At 43.2% G+C, this 26,792-nt stretch overlaps 1 protein-coding gene across 6 annotated transcripts in view; it reads right to left on the reverse strand.

Annotated features, from left to right (window-relative positions):
* The window catches only part of APPL2 (adaptor protein, phosphotyrosine interacting with PH domain and leucine zipper 2), a 91,775-nt gene extending 75,335 nt beyond the window's left edge, over nt 1-16,440 (reverse strand). For 3 of the 6 annotated variants that reach the window (XM_038387778.2, XM_038387756.2, XM_043519573.1), the window contains exons 1-3: nt 15,610-16,057; nt 7,590-7,688; nt 388-447 (exon numbers count right to left, since the gene is read on the reverse strand). In XM_038387778.2, the coding sequence (XP_038243706.1) occupies nt 388-447; nt 7,590-7,688; nt 15,610-15,663 (213 nt within the window). In that variant the 5' untranslated portion in view covers nt 15,664-16,057. Of the gene's footprint in view, nt 1-387; nt 448-7,589; nt 7,689-15,609 lie in introns of all 6 variants that reach the window. The other 3 variants (XM_043519564.1, XM_038387800.2, XM_043519568.1) reach the window with 3 other exon arrangements.
* Nucleotides 16,441-26,792: the final 10,352 nt, after the last annotated feature.

Genomic DNA, 26,792 nt, shown 5'->3' on the forward strand with positions numbered 1-26,792 from the left:
TGTAAGTCAACAAGGTCAGTATACAGACAATATGTTGTACTACATATGTACAAATAATATACTACTTTCATACATGCACTTTATATTTTAATTTCCTTGTCTAAAGGAATAATGTTTATCTGATTTATTTAAAAGGACTGGTCATACCAAGAATAGGCTGCTTTGCATCTTCATTAATTTACTAACGTAAACATTTTGGATGGGATTTTCAAAAATACTCAGCGTTGCTCCCACTGACATCAACAGGCAATTTGCCCCAATGGCTTCAATGGGACCTGAATCAGGCCAAGGATGAGCCGTTTTGAAAATCCTACCCTTTGAACAGATTTTTTATATGCGCCATCTAATCAGCTGAATGTTGAGCCTGGCAAACAATTTTCGACGTACCTGCTTTTCATATGCAAGAAGCTGCTTGGAAAGCTGTTGTGTGGCTAGACACATTTCATTCTACAAAACAAAAAGGAGAGTTTAGTAAAGGTAACCAAACATAGTTAGGATTACTGTGGTTACTACTTTATTATTTGGACAGTGGTTGTGCTTATAGGCCACAAACAGGACCAGGACCCTGGGGGATATACACACACTGCAAGTGACCTTCCCTGCCTCAAAGATCTCAGTCGACACTGCGATAAAAAACCCACAGCACCAAGTCTTAGAGCCTGGGTCAGCTGTCACAGGCTCGCGGGCCTGGGAATGTAGGGCTACAAATAGCAGCGTAGATATCTGGGCTCGGGTGAAGCCCGGGCTCTGAGATCTTATCACCTGTGGTGTCTCAGAACCCAGGCTCCAGCCTGAGTCCAAACAACTACACTGCAATTTTATAACCCTGCAGCCTGAGCCCTGCGAGCCCAAGTCAGCTGACCTGGGCCAGCCATGGCCATGCTGTGGGTCTTTTATTGCAGGGTAGATGTGCCGTATGGCTCTGATTCTGCAATTACTCAAGCACATGCTTAACTCTGTGTACATGAGAAGTCCCAAAGTGCTACACCAATTCATATAATCCATGGCCAGTCAGTGTGAATGAGGCTTGGTCTACATTCAATTTTAGTATCAATTTAACTGTTTGGTTAGAAGCATGATTTTTTCTTACTGAAATAATTACATTGGTACAACCTCTAGCATGGATGCAGTTATACCAGTTTAAAGGTGCTTTACACTAGTATAGCTTATTTGCCTAAATTCACCGGAATAACTTGTGCCAATATACAGGTATCACTGCATCCACACTAGGGGGTTGTACTGGTATAACTATACAGGTTTCAAACTATGGTAGCCGTACAAACCTGTGTGTAGAGGAATGCTTAGAGCAATCCCAAACGGGCCAGTGGAACTATTAACATGCATCAATTTAAATACACACATAATGGATGGGTTACAGGACTGAGCCCAAATTCAAGAATAAAAAGAATAGGCTGTTTGCGGACACATGGCTAGTCTGGGAGTAACTTTGCGACCATGTACATTGAAAAGGACACAAACTACGTCTGATGCCCCCCTTCCCACAGAATGCATTAAACAGCAGCTTCTAAAGAAGTCACAAGTTACACCTTCCCACTTAAAATCTGCAATCCAGCGGAGGAGCCAGCTAGTGAAGAGAACTGAGGAGGAATAATGAAAAGGGGTGGGAAAGTAGCCCCGCAACAGGTGAAAATCAATCAAAGCCAAAGAGGGGAACTGGTTTAGCCACTGAACCCTAAGGGCCAATTTAAAGCACCACCATTATTTTGGTGCTCATGTTGCAGAACGAAGCCAGGCACTTGAACTGCACCAGTCTCAAGGATTTCTCTCTGTTACTCCTTCTCACTCAGAGATTTTGTATGTCTTTAGGTGCAGGCCTGCCAATGGGGATGGGTGGGGGCGCAAAGGGGGCAATTCCCAGGGGCCCAGATGATTTAAAAGGGCCCGGGGGCCCCTGGCCGCAGCACAGCAGAGCTAAGACAGGCACCCTGACCGCCCTCACTCCACACCGCTCCCGGAAGCAGCTGGCACATCCCTGGGGAGGGGGTCTCCCATTGGCTGGGAACTGCGGCCAATGGGAGCTGTGGAGGTAGTGCCTGCAGGCAGCAGCACACGGAGACCCCCTGGATCCCCCACCTAGGAGTCGCTGCCAGAGGGGTGGGCCGATTGCTTTCGGGAGCCGCCCAAGGTAAATACTGACCCTCTGACTCCCTCCTGCATCCCGACCCCCTGCCCCAGCCTAGAGCCCGCACCCCACACCCAAACTCCCTCCCAGAGCTCGCACTCCAACCCCCTGCCCCAGTCCTGAGCCTCTCCGCACCCAACCCCCTACACCAGCCCTGAGCCTCCTCCCACATCCAAATTCCCTCTCAGAGCCTGCACCCTCTTCCGCACCCCAATCCTGCCCCAGCCCCGTGAAAGTGAGTGAGGGTGGGGGAGAGCAAGTGACAGAGGGAGGGGGGATGGAGTGAGCATGTGTGGGGCCTCAGAGAAGGGACGGGACAGCGGTGTGGCAAGGAAGGGGCGGGGGGGGGCAAGGATCTTTGGGTTTGTGTGATTAGACAGTTGGCAACCCTACCGGGTGGGCATACAGAAGCCCTGACCATGCCAGAAGAGCGCGCCCAGCGGTGCAGTTGGCAGCTCGCTGGGCACCAGCCAGAGCAGACACAGCACCACCCAAATGTCAGGCAGACCATGTCTGCGCGAGCACGGCTTGTGCACATATGGGGGGGCCTACTGACTGTTCTGCCCTGGGGCCGGGAATTGCTGTCAGTGGGCCGGTTAGGTTGCAAACCCCGTCTCTCATGTGTTTGTTCGGCAGAGAACAATCACAGAGAAGATTTCAACAACAAATAGTATTTAAGTAGTACTGAGAAAACTATGTAAAGCTCCCGCAAACCCCATGTTGCTATTAGTTGGTGCTGTCACAATACAGGTGAATGTGAAGATGCTGGGCTTGAATCACCCTCACATCTCTGCTATTTGCCCTCAAGGTCAAGTCACACCGGGCCACAATTACGGTTGCAGTACCAAGATACTCCATGTGGTTGATGTCCCTTTGGTTGGGTGAGGAGGCAGCAACGGCTGAGTACACCCATTGAATTGGGAGGCTCCATCCATCACTGACTGTGACTCATGAAACTCGTCTTTTCTTTTCCTTCTGTTTTCTGTCTTCTCCATTTCTTGCTTCCCCATAACCTTTCCTCTTCTCACTGTCCCACCACACTCTCCCATGCTTTGCTATATTACTTAGTCTCCTACTCCTTGCCAGACTTATTTCCCTCTTCCTCCTTGGCCACTCTCCTCCCAAGCACTTCTTGCATTAGCTGTTTTGGGCTCTAAATTTTTGCCAATGACTCCTGATTTTGAGTGCCTGACTCGAGAAATCTCATTTTCGGGGGCAGGTGCTTAATTTAACCCTTTTTGAAAACCAGGCTCCCTTAAGGCAGTGGTTCTCCACCTTTCCAGACTACTGTACCCCTTTCAGGAGTCAGATTTGTCTTGCATACCCCCAAGTTTCACCTCATTTAAAAACTACTTGCTTACAAAATCAGACATAAAAATACAAAAAAGTGTCACAGCCACTATTACTGAAAAATTGCTCACTTTCTCATTTTGTCTGTATGAAATTTTGATTTGTACTGACTTCACTGGGGATTTTTATGTAGCCTGTTGTAAAACTAGGCAAATATCTGGTGAGTTGATGTACCCAATGGAAGACCTCTCTGTACCCCAAGGGGTACACATACCCCTGGTTGAGAACCACTGCTTTAAGTCATCCGAAGTTGGAAACTCAAAATCAGTCACTTGTGAAAAGTCAGGCCCTAGTGGGTAATGTTGGAAGCATTATCAATGATAATGTCTTACTGCTAGCTGCTTTTAGGATTGCTTCTTGCATCTAATGTGAGCAGCATTGCTAATGATCTCTTAGTGGACAGTGTGCGGTCCTGGGGAATAAACATCCTATGACATCAGCTTGGGTTTGAGTGCCCACGGCTCAGAAATGCAGTTTGAAATGAACCCTGGATCAATAGCAAGAAAATACTAATGTCCAGAGTATCATATTGTCTGTTTGAGAGACAATCCCAATAAAATAGGTTGTTTTGCACAGTTTTGTTGTAAATCTTTATACTAAGGTCCTTATATTCTTTGCATGTAATCTTAAAGAATATGTGATGGTTTTTTAGAGCCCGATTCTTTTTTTTTTTTTAAATGAAAGGTAATGTATCACGGCTGAGAATTTCAGAGGTGCATAGAATGTTTGGAAGCCAGTTCTGATTCATTGTAATGGCAACTGAGCATTGAAAATATCATACTAGACTTTTTAGGCAGCTCTTTTGAGCCACACACCTCTTGTTGCAAAATGAATGATGTTTGCCTGCCTTGTTGGGGAAGGAGAATAGTGACTTGTTAGACAATTTATTTTGGTTCCAAAGAGAATGTCCTGAAAATAATATCTTTGTGGATTGCTAATAAGTAGTGGACTCTGCAAGTGATATCTGTTGTATGTTCATGTTTTGTTACGAATTCCTCAATTGTGAATAATCTAAATAATCAGGCCCATAATATTAATTGCTATCTGTGTATGGGGCCAAACACACTTTAGCAGTTGTTTCATTAGAATACATCATGGCTTGACCTCACTGATAGCCCACAGGAAGTGCTAGCAGTCCTGTTCCTTTTTAAGAGGGAATACGATATAGAAGAATAAGCACAAAAGTAGGGAGCCTTGAGTTCTGAACCTGGCTTTTCTACTCACTCACCTTAGGCAAGTCAATTCCCCTTTGCTTTAATTTTCTTATCTGTAAAATAAGGGTTATACTTCCGAAGAATATTGTAAATCAACGTTTACACAGCCCTTAAGGTCCCTTAACTCTGAGCTGTGGCAGTCAAAGACAACATCACTGGGTTTTGCCAACCACAACTATTGAAAACAAGAATTTTAGTTATAAGTTGGGGACGCATCAATTAGAAGTAACAGAAGAGGAGAAGGACCTTGGAGTATTGGTTGATCATAGGATGACTATGAGCTGCCAATGTGATATGGCTGTGAAAAAAGCTAATGCGGTTTTGGGATGGATCAGGAGAGGCATTTCCAGTAGGGATAAGGAGGTTTTAGTACCATTATACAAGGCACTGGTGAGACCTCACCTAGAATACTATGTGCAGTTCTGGTCTCCCATGTTTAAAAAGGATGAATTCAAACTGGAGCAGGTACAGAGCAGGGCTACTAGGATGATCCGAGGAATGGAAAACTTGTCTTATGAAAGGAGACTTAAGGAGCTTGGCTTGTTTAGCCTAAGTAAAAGAAGGTTGAGGGGAGATATGATTGCTCTCTATAAATATATCAGAGGGATAAATACAGGAGAGGGAGAGGAATTATTTCAGCTCAGCACCAATGTGGACACAAGAACAAATGGGTATAAACTGGCCACCAGGAATTTTAGACATGAAATCAGACGAAGGTTTTTAACCATCAGAGGGGAGAAGTTTTGGAATAGCCTTCCTAGGGAAGCAGTGGGGGCAAAAGATCTATCTGGTTTTAAGCTTCTACTTGATAAGTTTATGGAGGAGATGGTATGATGGGATAATGGGATTTTGGTAAGTAATTGATCTTTAAATATTCAGGGTAAATAGGCCAAATCCCCTGGGAGATGGGATATTAGATGGATGGGATCTGAGAATTTTCTGTAGTATCTGGCTGGTGAATCTTGCCCATATGCTCAGGGTTTAGCTGATTGCCATATTTGGGGTCGGGAAGGAATTTTCCTCCAGGGCAGATTGGAGAGGCCCTGGAGGTTTTTCGCCTTCCTCTGTAGCATGGGGCATGGTTGACTTGAGGGAGGCTTCTCTGCTCCTTGAAGTCTTTGAACCATGATTTAAGGACTTCAATAGCTCAGACATGGGTGAGGTTTTTCATAGGAGTGGGTGGGTGAGATTCTGTGGTCTGCGCTGTGCAGGAGGTCAGACTAGATGATCAGAATGGTCCCTTCTGACCTTAGTATCTATGAAAAGTCAGGGGTTAGGCCCACCAAAATCACAAGACTGGTTTTAAAAATCACTAGTTTTTTTAAAAAAAATAAGATATCTTGTTTTCTTTGGCCCCAATCCATAAAGGTATTTTGGCTTCTAGTTTCCATTGAAATCAATGGAACTTAAGAGCCTGAATATCTTTGTGGATCTGGGCATTTCATTTACATTGTGGGATTTGAGCTTTCAGGGTGCACTTGGGTCACATTTTGTGTCTTTTCTCCACAAGTATGCGGGCTAGACATTTACTTTTTAATGAAACCTGAGATTTTCTTGTTGTCACTTGTCTGTTGGAGCTGGGGCTTTAAGTAAAACATCAAATATCTCAAATATGACTTGCAATCTAATTGGGAGAGTTGGCAACACTGTACCCCCTTTTTTTCCTCTCTCTCTCCCCCCTATAAAGATTCAGGGCATTCATTGGAATACAAACACTTAGGTTTAAGGAAAAAATACAATAAGATGTCTGATTCTGCAAACCCTTACTCATTCAAGCACACCTTACTCACCTGCATAGTCCCATTATGGTCAAAGGGACCTCTTGTGAGAGTGGAGTGGTGCAGGTTTGGGCCCAAGATGTGGATTCCGTTTCCTGTTCAGAACACTGGGGCAGGGATTTTTAAATTTGATTGCTTAAAATTAGGCATCTAAATCTATGTTTAGACCCCTAATAAAAGTATCTAAATAAGGATCAAGGGGGTAAATTCTGAGGTGCCTAAATGATTTGAGAGTTCAGATGTCATTTTCAAAAGCCATCTTTTCAAAAGTATTTAGGTGCCTCAAGATGCGCAGTGGGATTTTCAAAAAACATCTAAATTAGTTAGGCACCTAAGCACTTTTGAAAACCCCACTAAGTGTTTATCTGCACCTTTTGGTGCCTAAATACTTTTAAAAATCTGTCCATTAGGCACTTGGGAGCCTAAAGGCTTGTCTGCACACAAAAATTAATCTGGAATAATTTAAATTAGATTAATGATTCCTGATTTATTCCAGAATAGGAGTGTCCACACATGGAATTAGAGTGCCTTATTCCAAATTAGTTTATTTCAGTGGATCAAACTAATCCAGGGAATCCAGTGGAATTAGCTAATTCAAAAATAAAACATTCTTATGCTGCATTAAGACTGTCCACATGTTGAGTTAATCAGGAACAGATATTCCAGAATAGCTCCCTGTGTAGACAAGCCTTAAACTTCACTACAAATCAGTGGGATTTAGAGTAAATTTTTCAAGATCATATGAATGATGTACATACCTAAACCCAATTTTCAAAGGGGATATAGGCATCTAATTGAAAATTTAACCCTAACTTTAGGCAGGCAAGTTTGAAAATGTTGACCTTGCAGTAAACACAAGAGTAAGTGTATGCCATGATTCTTATTTCGTTTTTCTGAATAAGCAGATAAACACCAAGACAGGAAGGAGTGACAATATCATGGAGACTGATTTTCAGAAGAGCAGAGCAACCACACAACTTCTGCACAAATCAAAGTGTGCTGCAGATGTTCTGCACCTTTGCAAATCAGTGTATCTGTTAGGAGCAGAATAATAAGGTTGCCTCTACTGCTTGGCAAACAAAGTCGACACAAATGAAAGATTACCTGAGCCCCATAGACCCGCTGCATTGCTTGAAGCAACTGGTTTGTATACTCTGTAAGGGTTCCTGCATCTTCTTCAAATACACTAAGCAAGGAGCGAGTCTTTAATAAAAGAAAAAAGCAAAAGGTTTTACTCCCAAATGGAAATATTTAAAAAAAAAAGAAAAGAAACTGTAGCAAAACAAATCAGTCAGCATAATAAGAATTTGAATATATAGTGTACAGCTTCTTTATATTATCCAACAATATAAAAAAACATAATTGATCACTATAATGAGACGGGTAAATTGATACACAAATAGTGATGTGACTTGAAGTTTACACTGCAAAGCAATGGCAGAGTCCTCCTGACTAACACCTTCTTGCTCTAATTAGTAGATACTCCTTTCAACATAGTCAGGAATGTTAAAATCCTGAAATTCTTCTTGCTGATTACAGTAATCAAAGCCATGCCAAGGACTTGTGGTCAAAATACCATCGCTAATCTTATTTCTCTACTGTTGGAATGAATTAAAAGCTCCCCTGGTAATAAAACAAATTATCTTCCATTATGACATCTCAAGAGGCTTCTGGGCTGAAGAACACTAACAAAACTGGTAGACTTAACATTAGACCCAACAGCAGGTTTGTGACAATAGTCATACATATACACTTAGTGCTGTGCATCCGTAAGCATGTTTTCGTCACTCTGCCATTCCGTTTTGTTCTTGTGAGCGGAGGAGCAGCAGAAAGGAAAACATATCGTGGAGAAATGCATCCACTTGGCTTGTTTCAGTGGATTTGCCAAGGACAGCAAATTACATTGTTGCAGTGCTATGTGCCAAGGAGGAAACCAAGGCCAGGGATTAGTGCTGGGAAAGTAAAGGGTAGGTAAAAAGTTGGGATGGCAGTGTAACTTTGATAGTGTCTCTTTAAGAAAGTCATTCAGCACCTTGGTAATTCAAAGTGTCCTAACTGCAGTAAAAAGAAAAGGAGTACTTGTCTTGAAAAATGTGTGTAGCAATGCACTGACTAGTCATGTGTATTCGTTTGTATTACATTAATTTTTGTGCTTCCACCATTGGAGAAAGAAAAAGCTAATGTCCTAACTGGTCAATCCAATCTGTTTGATACTAAATGAAAAGGTCTTCCCTAAATTACTTTGCATTAGTTCCGTCTACCATAAACTCTAGTACTTTAATAATCTTATTAGACCTGACACCTCATCAGTGTTTTATCCTATCTTATGCATTTCTAATGTGCCCGAAGTATCTAGGTGCTAATCATGGGAATTTTTTTAACAGTCTTAGGAAAGCTGTAAGAAGCATCACTATTTGGGAGGATACAACCTTGCTTCTCCAAGACATTTACTTTTCTTTGCAAATTTCCTTGCAGAGATTTTACATTGCTTCTGAGAGATTCAAACCACTTCTGCTGAGATTTTTAGACTAAGACAATGTCTGATTTCATCTGTCCTGAGCAGTACCGGATTTACCATGGCGCCAATGGCTCCATAGTCTATAGAAGTGGAGGCTCTGACAGCGAGCCTTGGAGCAGCAGGGATCCAGCATGGGAGCTGAGAACTGTAGTTCCTTGGCAGCTCCCTGCCTATAGATCCATCCCTGGAGCAGGCAAGGAACTACAGTTCCCAGCATTCCCTTGGAAGCTATCAAGAGGAAAGGGAGTGGGGGGAGTGGAGAAGCTGAGAATCCATGCACTGCAGCTTGCTGTGAATGAAGAGCTGGCTGCTAGAAGGGAGTGGCACTGTGAATGGGGAACAGTTATGCCCAAGGAGTAGAAGGCTTTGGCCCAGATATCACCCTCAGAAGACTTTCCCAGAGCCTTAGGGATTGCTGGTGTGATTAGGGATGCTGGTGTGACCTCGCCTGGCAGCCCCCAAAGAAAGAATTGGGTGGACTAAATGGACAGTGCACCTCTCTATCTGAAGCCTAGCAAGGGAGGTATGTGGATCCCACCAGAAGTTAAAACGATAAGTAAGGGAGGGAAGGCTCTACTAGAGGACCCGAGCAGCTTTAGTTACAGTACAGGAGGATTTCCACTTCTGAGCCATGGAAGCAGAAACTGGCTTTTCCTTTCTAGATTTATTTACAATTTTTACAATATTCAGAAAGGGAATCTAGCGCCTGCCTTCCAGATTTGAACACCCTCAAAATTCAGGAGTGCTCAAGCTCAGTTTAGGCTGCTGTTACTTCATTTCTCCCAAATCAAATATACTGATCCACTGTGATTTGCTGTAGAAAAAGTAGGATAAAATTGAGCAACAAATGCTGGCATCTGCCCAGTGCTAACTAGGGTTGGAATTGCTATTTTCAACAGCCATTACCATTTTTTAAAATTTTTTGTTTGTTTAAAAAGACGACAGTAATATTACATTGGCAAATTTCCCACACAAATGAAGAGTGGAACAAAAGAACAACAAAGACACCTCTACTTTTCCTCATTTCTATAGGACAGTCTTATAATATGGATCCAGATATCCTCCAATCACACAAGCTGAAAATTGTTCCACTTTACTGTGGGAACCAGTCCTGTCTCTGTTCTGTGCACATCCAAAATTCCTACTGAATTCAGAAATGCCTTGCTTTTGTGACCATACTACCTGATATTTTCAACCCTTGAAAGCGAAGCAGGTTTACATTTAGTAATTGGGTGGGAAGCCTCTCAAAAAAAGTTAGGTGCTATAGATGTTGCTTATTCACTAGGTAATGCGAGACCTTCCTGTTGTAATAGTAAACCAGTGCATTTTGCTCCTAGAGTCTAGAATGGGGTCCTTTGCTTCTATACACAGCCCATTAAAGACAATGAAAAGACTCCCACTCACTTCAACAGGCTTTGGACAGAACTGATTATACATGGGGTAACTCCACTGTCTTCATAGGGTCCTGTCCCATAGCGGGGGGGTGGGGGTGGGTGGGGGGTGAAGGGGGGACATGTGAGCTTGTTGCGGGGATGGGAGCCCCCTGGAACTCCAGCCTCCAAAATCATTCAGGCTGCACTTTCTGCTCGACTATGTGCTACCTGAGAGGTGTGTGAGAATTGGTGGCCTCTGCTGCAGGTGATGGGCATCTCAGGTACTTAAAGCCATGGCCTAGAGGAGGGAAGTGCCTAACTGCAGAGTCTGCAGCTGCCTAGGGCCAGCGCTGAGGATTTAGAGTCCATAGTGCCGCCGTTGCAAGGTTCAAGCATGCTCAGCCTTGGAATTGCCACCCCTCCTTAGACTAGTAGCTACAGCTATCTAAGGCTGGTCTCTGGCAATTGGCCCCATGGCTGCAGCCAGAGAAGCTACAGGTGGCCCTGTGACTACTGGGGGCGAATGAGCTAGGAGCAGATAAAGAAACTGGAGTTAACCTCAAGGAACAGAGGTCACCCATAGGAAAGGAATGTCAAGGGAAGCAGGAAAAGAGGAAGCAGGTCAGGCTTGCAGGGGAGAATAGCATCCAAGGTAGAAGGGAAACAGGCATGGGGAGTGGTAGTGGTGACCAGGTACTAGACTAGCATGTAGATGGGAGCAGAGGGAGAAAGACTGGTGACTTCAGGTTCCCAGGGGCTAAGTCCTCACTTTGGGGAAATGGTGTTTGCAAGTGGCTTGTTCAAATGGCAGGATGGGAGCTGAGGGAGGCATTTGTCAGAATTGATCAGTTACCTGCTGGCTGTGGAATTTTATTGGGCTTAGACCACATACAGTGACTGATGACATAGGGTGGTACTGGAGAGACAGTTACAGAAGGTCTGAATGAGGAAGAAGATAAATCTGTGGGGAGTTTCCCCTGATCACTATGAAAGTTCTGCTCACTGTGGACACTGGTAAACCCATATGGGTGTACAGCTCAAGGAGAAAAACTGGGGGCTGAGGGAATTGTGTATGGCAATGCATATAGTCATGCAGAGGTGTAATATCAACATGAAAAATGTCTCTGAGATTCAATACCAGGTATACTATGGCACTGTCACACCAGGCCCACAATTTGAGCCCACAATGACTACATGAGGGCCCACAAAAGGTTAATCCAGCCCTGGTGCTGAGAAGTGTATTTACGGTGTGAAGTCGTGTTGTCTAGTAATTAAAGCAGGTGATTGGAAGTCCTATTTTAGACTCTGCATGGCTGTACTGGCTTACCTTGGGTAAATCACTAAATCTCACAAAACCTAAGTTTACTAATGTTAAATGGGTATATTACTACCCGTCTTAGAAACATTGTGGGGGATAACTGATGCTCGGAAAGAATTTTAAGATGGTAGGATAAAAAGGAGCATTAGAAGCGCAAAATACTGTTCTCATTAAAACAAAAGCACATACAAATCAAAGAGGGAAAGAATTCAACACACACCAACAGAAAGCTACATAGGGCCAGATCCTGCAAGCCCTTGGCATGCGGAACTTCCTTTCAATGGGAACCCCATGTTCTGAGAGTTTCCAGGACAGGGCCCCAGTCTGGATTTTAATACTTGAAACACATACTAATTTGCAAAAATACCTGGATTTGAGTTGTTGCAATCACTGACTATAGTTTTGCCAATTTAAAACTTCTATTCTCTATAACCCCATCTTTTCTTTTACCTAACACTGAACATTGTTATATTGTGCTGTGACAAAAGACTGATTCACCAGACACAATAAACAAAGGATCATGGTTACAGGATAAAGCAACAGAATTATGGGAAATGTTAAGCAAGAAAATTCTCAGGCCAAGATTTTCAAAAAATAGATGCCTAAAGTTAGCCTCCTAAGTATATATTTACATAATATGGAGCACAGATGGCCCTTAAATGCCTATATCCTATTGAAAATAGCATAGGCTCCTTGAAAAATCCCAGCTTTACTTATTCAAATGCCTAAATATGGAGTCAGCTACTTAATTTTAGGTACCCATTTATTTATTCATTACATCTTGGCCGCAGTTATTAGCACTTTTGTTCAAAAATAATACACTCTATAAATGATTCAAATAGTTTGGACGTTAAGGTTCAAAATCTTTATGATGTTTCTTTTTAAAAATCACTATTTTAAACCAGTGTAACTAACAAACAGATGTATAGTTTCCTTTTTGCTGTTTTGTCAAATTCTTACATATTAGATAAAGCTACACCAAAAAGAAAAGGAGTACTTGTGGCACCTTAGAGACTAACAAATTTATTAGAGCATAAGCTTTCGTGAGCTACAGCTCGCTTATGCTCTAATAAATTTGTTAGTCTCTAAGGTGCCACAAGTACTCCTTTTCTTTTTGCGAATACAGACTAACACGGCTGCTACTCTGAAAGCTACACCAGTGAACCATGGTAATCCAAACATAACCTTTTAACATTTCTGTGGAAGCTTCATTAATCATGCCACCACTCTTGCTGCTGGAAACTTGGGGCCAAATCTGGTCTTCACATGAGTGAGTGTTGAATTCAGGATGGCTACTTGGGTGGCTACTTGAGTCTGTCTCCTAATTTGCAGTCAAACACTTTAAATGGAATACATTCATTAGGTGGGGGCTCTTTTGTATAGTGCTTGGGGACAATGAAGATATAATTACACTACTCTTGGAGAGAAAGTGAGCTTTGCAAACCTTATTAATAAATAACTTATGCCTAATTCTCCACTGCCTGGTACCTTGTCGGAAAGGAATTGTTTTATATCCGTTTTGTTCTCCCTTTGCATTTCTGAAAATGACTATACAAGGTATAGACCAAAAGAGGATCAGGCCCACTTTGTACAAGAGTAAATTACTATAGAGGTGCTAGACAGCAAGCTCTTTGGGGGCAGAGGCAGTCTTTTTTGTTCTGTGTTTGTACAGCAACTAGCAAAATGGGGTCCTGGTCTATGACAGACTCCTAGGTGCTACCACAACACAAATGAATAATAGACAATGGAGAATCAGGCCTCTTGCATGCAAAAAGTTACTATATTGAAAATGTAATTAATTTTGTGAATTAAAAATTTATATAAATGAATTTATTATTACAAAAATCAGGACCATGTGGCAATTATGGAAAAGTGAAATTATTTTTCCAGAAACCTAGATAAAACAGTAAATGATGAAGGAATCAAGTGAAAAATATCCTGCAAAAGTTTAGGTTTATGTAGTCTTTATTCTTCCAGTATTTCTACCGATTGCAAAGGAAGGGTTAAACTCCTTTATTTCAGGCCATTAAAGACTGGGGAGACTTACAAACCTTAGTCTGTGCTTTCTTTGGTTGCTTTCAGTTTTTGTTAAATTTTTAATCATGTGAGATGGTGTTGATGGAACAGAAAAATGAGTTTACTTAGTGGCTGTATAAAGTTCTTCAGAATTAATACTTGCATTGAGCCTTGGAGATGTAAACACCATAACTATCAAGTAATAATAATAAATCTATTCTAGTTCACTAAATTGTGGGGTACCCCCTGTATCAAAAGGAAGGGGGCTCTGATTCCTCCCAGCACTGATTTCCTTCCTCCTGCTGGTCTGGGACCAGCTAATTTGGGGTGGTAGTAGAATGGGGTCACAGAGCCTCAGTAGGTCCATCCTGCTGAGACTAGTGCTTCTCCTTGCCATGGATCTAGGACTTTAATTCTCTCCTAATTACCAATCACACCTGTCCTCCTTTCTTTCCTCCCCATACGGCCACTTTCTTTTGTTTGTTTCTTCATCATGCCTTTCACACACACCTTCCTACATGTGCCCCTCTTCCCATCCCTTGGTGAAGTCCCCTCTCTTCCCCATCCATAAACCCCTCCCGCTGACTTCTGTTTCCCTGTGCCCCCATAGTATCTCCCTACCTTCCCCGATTTTCCCCTCCCCACTCTTTTTGCCCTCCTTTTCACCCCCAATTCTCAGCATTCCTCTTTCTTACCCATCTCTCCCTCTCACCATCAATACGGGGCACTTGCTAGCCTCTCCTCTGTGTGGAGCATTCCCCAACTCCATGGTTCGCTTTTCCAATAGGGATGCAGCATTGGCTGCAGCTGGCGTAGCCTGGAGATCACTGTGTGGTCTAGAGCACGCTAGACAGAAGGGAAGGGATCTAGTCTAATACAAGGAAATTCTTCTCCAGTCCCTGAAGGGTGGAAGCGGATAGGGCAGTAAGTGTGTGGATTAAGTGTTATGAATCCACGCAGCGACTGTGTCCCTAAAACCCAGGAACATCCCCGTTTTCAGTGACTGCCCTGGTGTCTCTCTCAGTTTTATAACAAACAATATCGTGTCCCAGTTTTATAAGCCCTGCAGTCTCTCACCACTCTGGTCAGAGGAGCTAGGGAAACCAACAGCAGGCTGGCTAAGTACACATGCACCTCAAGCACGTCGCAGGCTGACACCTTGCCCTCCCCCCATGGGTCCCTCCTCTGGGAAAGCCTTGGAGCCAGTCACAGCCAACTAGTGAGAGAGAGGGAGTAGTTTGACAGAGAAGAAAGGGCAGGGCACCCTTTTCTCATCCCAGGTGCCAACCGCTCCCATACGGTCTATAAACCTTCCCCCGCAGTCCGGCCCCCTGTGACAGGGGACCTAAATTTCCTCCACTTTGAATCTCCTCAGCCTACTCCTGGGTAGCTACTTCCCTGCCCCCACAGCAAAAAGACGCTGTTCACCTAGGCCGCTGTAAACCCCCTAACCCCTGCCGTGCCTCAGTTTCCCAATCTGGGAAATGGTGGCATGCGCCCCACCCGCCTTTTTTCACGCACACCGGGAGCCGCAGAGGCACAAGGTGGTCCGACGCGAACTCCTGTTCCGACTAGTTGTTACCCTTGCTCAGCGTCTCACCCCTGGCCCCAGCCACCAGCCCGGATTGCGCGGCCCCCCTTTGCTCGGGCCTGCCGAATCCCGTGCGGCCTTCACGCCGCTGCAAATGCGGGTGCGTCACGGGCAGCGGCGCAGCACGGCGCCGAGGAGGGCAAGCCCCAGAGCAGCCCCCTGGCACGGCGGGATTAGCGAAAACCACCCTCCTCTCTGAGCCGGCCTGTGAAACGCCGCGCAGCCCAGGCGCCTCCCGCCAGCCTGAGTCGGGCTCCCCGGAGCGAAAGGGCAAGAGCAGCGCTAAGAGAGAGGGGCGGGGCGGGTACCTGCGGGCTGTCCTGCAAAGCCTCTTCCAGGAGGAGTTTGTCCACGGCCGGCATGTTGGATCTCCGAGGGGCGCGAGTAACTGAGCCGGATTCACCCCGCTGCTGCAGGGCGTCCCAGCGCTGACACGTCTTGCTCGGCTGGCTGCAGCGGAGAGCGAGGCTCCCAACCTGGGCTCCTGTCCCCGCCCCGGCGGGAGGGAGGGAGGCTGCTTTCTGCAGGAGCCAGGTAAACACAGCCGGGCACGCTCCTCCCCCTCCCAATTCCTCCTTGCAAAAGGCGGCGAGTCACGAGGCAGAGGGACAGCGGGGGAGAGCCCCTCGCAGGAAGTGGGGCTGCTGAGCGCTTCCTGCCGGGCTTAACTCTTTGCGGAGCCACGGGCGCGAAACTCCCGCCCAGGCCCAGCGGGGGCGTGGGTGACTCAGTGCGGCACCGAGAGCCAAAGTGAGGGACGCGGGGAAATTATTCACGCACCGGACACTTAACATGCTGCGTGGGGGTTGAAAGATGGGTTCCCAGTACTTTCACTTTCGCGTGCCCCTGTATCCGGTGGGAAGCCCAGGAAAAGTGCGGGGATGCTAAATTTGAGTGGAACTTGGGGACTAAACTGAGGGATGTGCCTGGAAATGAGGGATGGTTGCCGGCCCAACTTCCCAACTCAATTAACTGCAACAATAGAATGAGTTTAACAGCAAATGCAGTGTTCAGCCTTTAGAGCAGTGGTTCCCAAACCACCAGCTGCATTTTGTCACGATGGAGAGGTGGTCAGGAGTGGGGCGCGATGCCTGGAGCGCGAGGCCAGCCCCAAGCCTCCCTCCAGGATAGGAGCTGCCTCTGTGGAATGCGTGCAGGGGGGTTGCTCTCCAACACTCCCACCTCCCCCTGCAGCAGGCGAGTGACCTGTCTCCAACTTTCCCCTGGTACCCTGCGTCAGAGGATTGATTAGAACTTGGATCCCAACAAAAAGAACAGGAGGACTTGTGGCACCTTAGCGACTAACAGATTTATTTGAGCAGAAGCTTTCGTGAGCTACAGCTCACTTCAGCGGATGCATTTCATCCGATGAAGTGAGCTGGAGCTCACGAAAGCTTATGCTCAAATAAATTTGTTAGCCTCTAAGGTGCCACAAGTCCTCCTGTTCTTTTTGCGAATACAGACTAACATGGCTGCTACTCTATATCCCGACAGTTACTCTCCCGAGGTTTGACTGATCTGTTCTCCCCACTCTCGCATCTGCAGCCCTGTCCACTGGCAGAAGCAGTAAAGGGTATGAGGAGACATGTTTCCTTTCCCCCTCCAACTTTTTATTCTCCTAGAATTGCCCCCCTGGGTGATGTTGTGGAACTCGTACATCCTGTCTGTCCCCACATACTTTGTGTTTAAACATATTGTTGTCTGTCTTGTGTGGGCCAGATTTTGTGCTCTGCTTTTCAAGAAGTGCAGCACAGAAGTCACAGCCCAAGAGTGGAAGTAAAGGGGACTCCCAGATTCTGGGCTACTCTGTAGGCCCAGTGCAGCCCCTGGTGTAAGTTAGAGCAGCCTTACTTGTCTATCTGCTTGGCAGCCCAAAATTACCGGAGCAGAGTGCTCCTGGCTTGTTCCTACACTAAGAGGGAATGCGCTGAGTGCTTCATCCCCTACTAACGAGGGCAACTTTTTAACCTGGGGTATCTTAATTGTATGAGGTGTCTAAATTCCACATTTGAACATGCCAAAAAGCATTTGGTGACCAAGGCAAATGACTTTTCTGATTTTTCAAAGGTGCTGAAGAGCTGTATCTCTCATTGGTCCAAGGTGTCTGAAGACCAGTAACTGAGGCAACCAAAATCAGCAGCCCCTTTAAAAAGAATGGCCTTAAGAATCCAGAGGAACTACACATTGATCAAACAGGAAACATTAAGGGAAGTAAAATTTTGGGTCTAAAATGATCTGACACTGGCCCCACAGAGAAGTTTCCACTCTCTTCATATAGTTATGATGTTGCTCTCGCCTTTTTCTTTCTTTCTTTCTTTTTTTTTTTTTAAATACATACAGGGTGGAATTTCAAAACTGCTCAGCATTGGCCTAACTCTGCTCCCATTAATCTCAGTGCCCATCTGTTGCATCTAAATCCCTGTTAATTTTTCTGCTTTTGTGTTTCTTAAAACATTATAAACACCTTAAAATGTAAACAAGGTGACTGCTAAAATAGACTGTCCTCCTGATTGCAGAAAGTACAAAAGAAGTGGGGCATAAAGAAAATTTTGCAAATCAACTGCAAGACGGTCAACGTTAATTAAGTTTGACAAAGAGTCATCAGGCACTGTACTTCTGGCTAAGTTATATTTTTTCAGAATTTATGTTGGTCTGATGTTGAATGGTATTGCTTCTGATTTGACCCTTTAACCCAATGTGCCAAGTCTGCCTTGGCATGGCTTTGCTCGGCTGGCGCTGAAGTTGGACTCTCTGTTCCAGTCCCTTAATTAAAATCAGCAAACTGGATTGTCATGTTGACTTCCCTTTGCCTGCCTCAGGAAAGAGACCGCATAGCAACAAAGATAATCAGCTAGTATTTCACACATATCAAGTATAAGACGCGTAGTCGACACATTCATGTCTGGAGAAAACAGAAATAACAAAGTTTTAAATATTAATTGTGTTTCAGAGTCTTTAAGATGGTGTGGTAACCTGTGAAGAAAACTTCTTTACAGAAGACACTTTTGAACCTGTCTTGATAGCATGTGATAGTGTCTGTCTCCATTTGTCTTGGAGTCCTGGCTTTTTTTGTTTTTCTTAAAAACTTTTTAAAAGCCCATTTGAGGCTCAGACTCCATGCTATGACCAGAGGATCCATGCCTCTTAAATTAGCTTCAGGACATTTGTGGATGATTTCTTAACTGTGTCTAGCATGCCACTTCCTTCCTCCGGTAATTGTCCACTTCATTTTCCTAATGGTTTTGCATAAGGGGGAGTAGTTCAACAACAAAGTACTCTGAAATACTTCCCAAACCAAGGTAACACCTGTGGCTTTGCTTCTTATCTTCGACACACTCGAGAGCACAACCTTTGAGGGCTCACCTGTTTTTCTTGGTGGCTTTGTTTAGTTAATGATTCAAGTTTGGAAGCCTATAATTATCTTTCCAGCACTGCACCATACTTATTTGGTGTGACTGGTTCTGCTAGTTCTATGCAAACAGGACTCAAAGCTATTTAGTGTGCACATGATCACTGGAGAGACAATTAAATTTTTCATAATTGTGTGTAACAGGGATTATTCAGCTTCATGAATGGAGTAACTTGGCCTTCAGTTCTAGTGAAGGGGAGTGTAACTATTTTAATGTAAAAAATAAAAACTGCAAAATCGTAGAGAAAGTAGAGCCTTTTTGTCAGAAAGGCCTAAATTGTCATAAGTGACTAGCGATTTGGGTGCCTAACTTGAGTCACTTTAAATACTCCTGTCTCTCTGAGGATGCTCAGCACTTCTGAAAATCAGGCCCCTCTATTTTATTTAGATTTTAAAACTCAATATTTTAGCTCCAGAACTCTGAGCATGCTTGACATAAACTTAAAAACACAATAAAGAAAAGTTACACAATCAGTCAAAGCAGCAGTACCAGTGGGCAGACTTGCTATAAATTACATTTAAGGTGCCTCAAGTTGAACCCCCCGTCCCCAAACTGATGCATCCAAATTCACCAGTCTCTTTTGAAATTGGTAGCCAAAACCCTTTTAAAAATAGGGGTATAGGAATTGTTACTTTGTATTATCGAACCACATAGGAGCCCCAGTCATGGGCCAGGATTTAGAATAATAATAATTTAGAAATGAGCAATGCATAATAGTAGCCTAAATTGCTTCTTCCACAATATTTGTTCCCTCGCATTTGTGAACATTGAAATTAATCTTCCACTTACCTAGTTTTCTTAAATCCCCCAGGAGTCCTCTCTTGTCCTGAGTTTTCTAAATTGTTTTATTATATGCAAAGTCTAATCATTATAATTAGCTATAATGATACTGAACACTGCAATATTTATTTTTAAAGTACCATAGCTATTTATGGAAAGCTTGTATTAGCATTTTGTGAAATATTTATTCTGGATGTGTTGGTAATTAGCATTATAGTTTTCATTACATATATGCTGTAATCTTTGTATGAAACAGGTTTTTCAGTAATTTTGCAAATCTGATGATTTTTTCCAGCTACACTAGTTATAGAGGAACGCATATCACTATGTTTTCTCCTTCACATATCCTATTATAACTTTAAAGAGCAGATGACATCATACTTCCTTTTCAGCTGCATATCTTATACTTAACACTATGAGAAATGGCTGAGTAGTAATATACAGATCACATGTGCTAAGTTAGCTGAGTCTATTTATGTATTTAAACACAGAGTGCTTCATATTCTTAAGCTTTGTGCTCAATAACAAGGAGATTCGTAGATTCCAAGGCCAGAAGGGACCAATGTGATCATCTAGGCTGACCTCCTGTGTACCCAGTCCATAGAACTTCCCCAAAAAACAATGGGACACTGTGAGATCTTTGGACTAGAGGTGGGCTTTTTGTGTAACAATCTCTCCTAAACAGTGTAACTATCCTGGATAAATAAAAAGGTTAAACAACTTAATATTACAGCTTTGATGTTTTAGTCAACAGGATAGCTGCAAAATGGTGGGTTTGAAAAATGACAACCTGATGCCAAATGATGACAATAATATGTCTCTTAAAATCTGGAGCAATCCAAAGCAATAGTCAATAGCACATGTATGATGGTATAGCTTAATAACAAAGCATGCACTGTGCAGGGAATTTTATCTGTTGAGAGAAAGGAATAATATCTTGTGATTTTTAGTTATGAATCACAAAACAGTACCAAGACAAAATAAAATACCACTGAGACTTTTGATTTTCATGTAAACAAGGTCATATTTTCATTTTAATGTAAAACACATGGCTTTATTTATTTCCATTAAACCTGTTAGTAATGTCCTAAAATGGATGTTTACAGATGCTCTTGATTTCAGTAAACATGTTTATCCTGTATATGATTTGCATTCATTGTGCAGATAAGGTGCATTTTGCAAAGTATATGACTTCAACAGTGCTTGTAAGCATCTATCTGTTTTACTTCACTCCCCCTCAGAATACCTCCTTCAAGGGAAGGCTAACCTCCATATACAGACTCCTAAGAGGAAGCCTCATTTTTTTGTGATTTATTTTAAGTTTAAAAAAAATCTTAGAATAATTTAAAAAATGAATTGGCTTATCTGCCATCTTGAGTGAGGGAAGGGAATGTGGCTCTTCTAGTGAAGCTAGATAGATTATGCCACCAAAATATATGTGTATGAGCATGCACTAGCATGCTAATAGAGCCACATTTTTAGCTGCCTGTCTGAGCCTCACCAGTGAAGAACATTGGGGTTAGTTACATGGTCCTTCTTGCATTTGACTTCGAGCATGGCACATTGAGTTCCCTAGAAATCTTCCCCTGCCTGAGGAGCTGCTCAGTCCTGTTCTCCTGATTGGTGATGTAGGTGAGTGTTTTCTTCCCTGCAGTATATTGGAATTATACTGGGGTAATACTTTACATTAAATGCATGTTTAGAAATTTACCAGATTCTTAAAGGCATTTGGGCACCTAACTCATTTATTTCAATGGAAGTGAGGTGCCTAAATAGTGACTTTAAAAATCTGACCTGTAGGCCCTGATTCCACAAATACTTATACATGTACTTAACTCTACTCCTGTGTGTAGGTCCATGGAGTACATGGGGACTAGTCATGTACATGATGTTGTTTGTGTTGTGACCGGATCTGGTCAGATGGCTACGGGAGAGTGATCGAAGGGAGAGATATTAGCCCCAGGTTAAGCAGGTCCTTTTTCCCTGGGTAAGGTAATGGGGCAGTTCCAGAACAATCAGGAACTTGCTGGAACCAATTAAGGCAGACCGGCTAATTAGGACACCTGGAGCCAATTAAGAAACTTCTAAACTCAATTAAGACAGGCAGGCTAATCAGGGCACCTCGTTTAAAAAGGACCTCATTTCAGTCAGTGAAGGGTGCGCAAGGAGCTGAGAGGGCGTGGGAGTGGGAGTGGGAGTGGGAGTGGGAGTGGGAGTGGGAGTGGGAGTGGGAGTGGGCATGGGCATGCGCATGCTGCTGGAAGACTGAGGAGTCTGGCATCAGGAGAAAGGTCCTGTGGTGAGGATACAGAAGGTGTTGGGAGGAGGCCATGGGGAAGTAGCCCAGGGAGTTGTAGCTATCACACAGGTGTTACACGAAACACTGTATATATTTGTGATCCACAGGGCCCTGGGTTGGAACCCAGAGTAGAGGGAGGCCCCGGGTTCCCCCCATCCCCCCAACTCCCTATTGGATACAGGAGGAGTTGACCTGGACTGTGGGTCCCACCAAAGGGGAAGGTCCCTGGCCTGACCCCTGATCCACTAGGCGGAGCAGCAGAGACTGAGGGGATTATTCTCCTTCCTTTTCCCCATGCTGGCCAGTGATGAGGTTAGCTGAGCGAATGGCAGGTTTGAGCCACTAGCAAAAGTGGCCAAACTAAGGGCTGATGTGAATCTCTGAGGTGAGCAAATCCGCCAATAAGCACAGGACTCACGCAGAGGAGGAACTTTGTCACAGTGCATAAGTGTCTGCAGGGTCAGTAAGGGTATGTCTACACTGTATTGTAAACCCAAGCCTGTGGGACCTGGGCTTGGGGACTTGGTGTTTCCAAGCCAGCATTTGAGAGCCTGCCATCGCCACTGCATTATAAATCTGGGTTTACAGATGCTGGACACAGGTTTTACAGCCATGCTAACATGTCCACACTGCACTATGCAGACTTTCTGACTTGGGTCTGTGGCTTGACCTGCATCCACAGTGCAAAATGACAGGGCTTGAACCTGAGTCTGAACCACCCCACTAACAGTGTCCTACGAACTGGGTCCTGAGTGCTTACTGATCCAAATCGAACTGATTTGTGTGTGGACAGAAAGGGGAGCTTGGGCAGTGTAGATATATCCTATTCCAGTTCAAATCCTAGCGAGTGTTATTTATGACAAAATAGTGCTTGCCTTTGTTTTGCTTTCACTTAAAAGGAAAAAAAGACAATTAAAATTTTAAAAACAAAGTATTCAGTTACAAGGCTACATGGAATCATTATTCAAGCACCCTCCACAGATAGGAGCATAGCCAAGATACCAGTTCAGGAAAGCACCTTAATTTGGGAAAGATCTGAAGCACATACTTTACTTTAATTCCAGTTTAAATCAAGTTAGACTAAGCATCTGCTTAAGTGGTTCCGTATTGGGGCCCCAGTTTCTAACTAGCCCCTAAAGTCTCCCAAACAAAAACCATACTGAAGAGCAATAAACACCAAGAAAAACAAAAAAAACAAAAATGCATGTCTTTAAGGTAGAATAAGAATAAATAAATTAATATGATACACTCTTGAGTATTTAAATAATGTTTATTCGCTTTTAAATAAGAATATGAATTTAAAAAGTTTTAGAAATCCTACAGCCATTACCTTGAAGGAGCTGCAAATACATCTGGTATATCAGAAAAAGTCATGCTATGTTTGATTTACACTGTACCAAAGCATGAAAACATTGCCAAGGCTAATAATTTTCAATTCTTAGAAAAATAAATCAAGAAATATTGGATTAGTTTCTAAGAAGCTACCTGGGATCAGATTCTCCTCTCAATTACACTGTACAGTGTTGACAACTCTTGGAGTTTTATTGTGAGTCTCATGATATTTGCATTAAGCCCCAGCTCCTGGAGTCATGTGATTACGTGAGAATTTCAGTTTTAATTTTTTTAAAGTAAATTTCTAGCCCTTTTGTGATTGCAGAAAAAAGTTGGAAAATTTGACCCAAATGTAATCTAAAAGCTCAAAAACCAGAAGCAAAGACACCCTCTCCCTATCCCTTCCACCAAATTTATTATTTTCTAAGCTTCTTTCAAGATTTTTTGAGGTCTCAAGTCATGATTTTCGAAAACACGGGAGTTTTCAATACTGGGAGTAACTCCACATAAGTTTTGAAGGAAGCAGGGAGTATCAGGTTTCAGTAAATTGCTTCTAGTATTACATCAAGAACATGATGGATGCAAGTGGATTTAGTTTTTCCACACAGAGTCACAAAACTCAGTCTGTCTCCATGCCTCTCTCTAGCCTACTTCCTTGTGCTTTTACATTTCTTGTTAGCTGCATGTGGCGTCCACTAGATGTTATTGTGTCACAAAAATTAATGACTCATTCCAATCTGTCCCTATATATAGTAGTTAAGAAGATGACAAATCTATTTTGAGAACAACATGCATACACAGTGTAGTTTCACTGTACATTTGTATCCTTGCTGGTATAATAAATAGTTGATGTTTGATAAATAAATATCTTCTTCAAGTGCTTTTCCTCAAAATCTACTACTATATAACAATCGATTAAAAACCTGCATTCTTCTTAAAATACAGTGTTAAAATGCACTTTTCCTTTTGTCAGTCAACCATCTTGTGTAGAGGGAGAAGACCTCATGAGAAGAAGACCTCTAACTGAACGGTTGGGGTTACACTCCGACGCTGTCCAAAGCATCTTCCTCTGAGGTGCATGCTTTTTTAAATGTACTTCTCCCAGGCAGGAAGAGATTTTTCTTGCAGCGATCTGGATAAACTAATCTTATAATATGCTATTACTAACATAAGCCCCAAACCATCAAAAGATTTAAAAGTTCTTAAATCCAAGCCAATGGGACTTAAGACTGTGCTTAAATTTAAGCACATGCTCAAGTGTTTTGTTCAATAGGGATTTGAATTGGGGCCGTAGTGATGTGCCAACCCAGTGATTCTTTCTGTAATATATGCCTAGGTGTGTATGTGATTATCTTTTTATTCTATGATTCTCTTTGTCGGTAACAGCTGATTTTGTTGCAGCTGAACTTATTGGGGGCAGTTGCTGGGTTTGACTAAACTCTTGAGGGAGGCAGAGGAAAGTGACGGTTGCTCTGCTTGCATATTAGGTTAAAGGCACAGGGGAAGCTGTGATCTTCCTCCTGAGCAGTGCCATAGAAGGACTGTTTTTTACCAGTGTAGGCACTAGGAAAGCTGAATGACCTACAGGGTAGAAGGCCCCTTAGAAATATCTTATATTTATACACTACGATTCATCCCAAGGGATCCCTACATGCCATAGAAACAAAACTTTTGGGTGCAGAAAGAATTCAGGAGTGTTCCCTGTATGTACAGTGTAAGAATTTCTTCACCCATCATTGAAAGGCACCTACCTCAGAGATGGGACATGTTAGCCATATATACCAACACTACACAAACGTTTGAGACAAGAGGAACAAGAAACTGCATCCAATTAAAGTTGCAAGAGGAATTTAAAGATTTATTACTCAAGTTGGAATTTGGTCCAGACACGCCTACTCTTCCTCAAAGCATTATGGGATCCACCCATAAGTGATCAGAACATGGATCCTTGTAAAGATGTCCAAAGAGGTTGTCTGAAAGGACAATTGGATCCTTCTTCCTCCCCTCCCCACCGTTTTCCTGGAAGAACTCTGCCAGCCCAAATGTAACCACATTTGAGAACTGATAACAGCACTCACTCTCTTAAGCCTGAATGTGCTGTAAATACCAGAAACGTGTTTCATTATCATCCATATTTGTAGAATGGTTCAGGGAATAGTAGGCTAATAAAATTTAGCGCTGAAGTCTGCTGAGGGCTTGACACCGACCGAAGCCCTTGCTCAGGCAAAACTCCCATGAACTCAGTGAGAGCTGGATGATTGGGCTCCAAACTGAATATTTGTTAAGATTTTAAAATAAAATTAATGGAGTTCCTTAGCTCCCAGCAAATTCCTTGCCAGCTCATCTGCTGCTCTACATGCTAAATCATAGAAATGTCAACAGATGATGGGCCAGTCAATTACTAAGAAGACACTGATCTGTGAATAATAGTGTTGGATTTGTTTTCCTCTCCCAAGAGAACAATCTGTCTTGTGTCTTGAACATGCTTGTTACCTTTGTAAAACAGCTAAGTATCAGATACTGTGAGTATTAGCTTTTAAAAACAAAGATGATTTTGACAATTAAATACAACAATCAAGTTCTGACAGATTGTCAATTTCTTTACTCTTCGTTTTGTGTGTGTTTTTTAAAGCAGTTACTTTAGCTAACAAGAGATTTAAATTGCTAATTTCCTTAAGCAATCAGTAAACTCTTCACTTAGTAGTTCCAGACCCCTCTGTGACAGGTTGGATCACAGAAACCCCCTTGAGGCCGCCACCTGATGTGCCAAGGCTACTTCTGTCCCTGCTTTCCCTGCCCACGCTGCTTGGGACTTCAGTGCCCTGTCTGGTTTGAGCCAGACCTGCTAGCCTGCTGCAAACCCAGACCCAGGTCTGAACCACGTTCCCTAATAGCTGTAGGCTTAAACTGAAAGCAGCTTAAGAAGTGTTCCTGTCTTTAACATTCAAATGCTCAACTCCCAATGGGGTCTAAACCCCAAATAAATCTGTTTTACCCGATATAAAGCTTATACAGGGTAAACTCATAAATAGTTCACCCTCTATGACCCTGATAGAGAGATATGCACAGCTGTTTGCCCCTCCAGGTATTAATACATACTCTGGGTTAATTAATAAGTAAAAAGTGATTTTATTAAATACAGAAAGTAGGATTTAAGTGGTTCCAAGTAGTAACAGACAGAACAAAGTGAATTACCAAGCAAAATAAAATAGAACATGCAAGTCTGTCTAAGACGGTAAGAAAACGGAATGCAGATAAAAATCTCACCCTCAGAGGAATTCCAATAAGCTTCCGTTTACAGACTAGTCTCCTAATTTGGGTCCAGCAATCACTCACACCCTCTGTAGTTACTGTCCTTTGTTCCAGTTTCTTTCAGGTATCCTTGGGGGTGGACAGGCTATCTCTTTAGCCAGCTGAAGACAAAATGGAGGGGTCTCCCACGGGCTTAAATAGACTTTCTCTTGTGGGTGGAGACCCCCTCCTCTCTCCTATGCAAATTCCAGCTCCAAGATGAAGTTTTGGAGTCACATGGCCAAGACACACGTCCATGCATGACTCGGTTTTTATAGGCAGCAGCCATTGCTTACATGCTACCTTGAATGTCCTCAGGTAGACTTCTTATGTGGATTGGAGCCTTCCAAGATCCATTGTGCGTTAAGTGCTTCTTGAT

Source organism: Dermochelys coriacea, chromosome 1 (assembly GCF_009764565.3).
Source record: "Dermochelys coriacea isolate rDerCor1 chromosome 1, rDerCor1.pri.v4, whole genome shotgun sequence".
Taxonomy (NCBI): Eukaryota; Metazoa; Chordata; order Testudines; family Dermochelyidae; genus Dermochelys; species Dermochelys coriacea.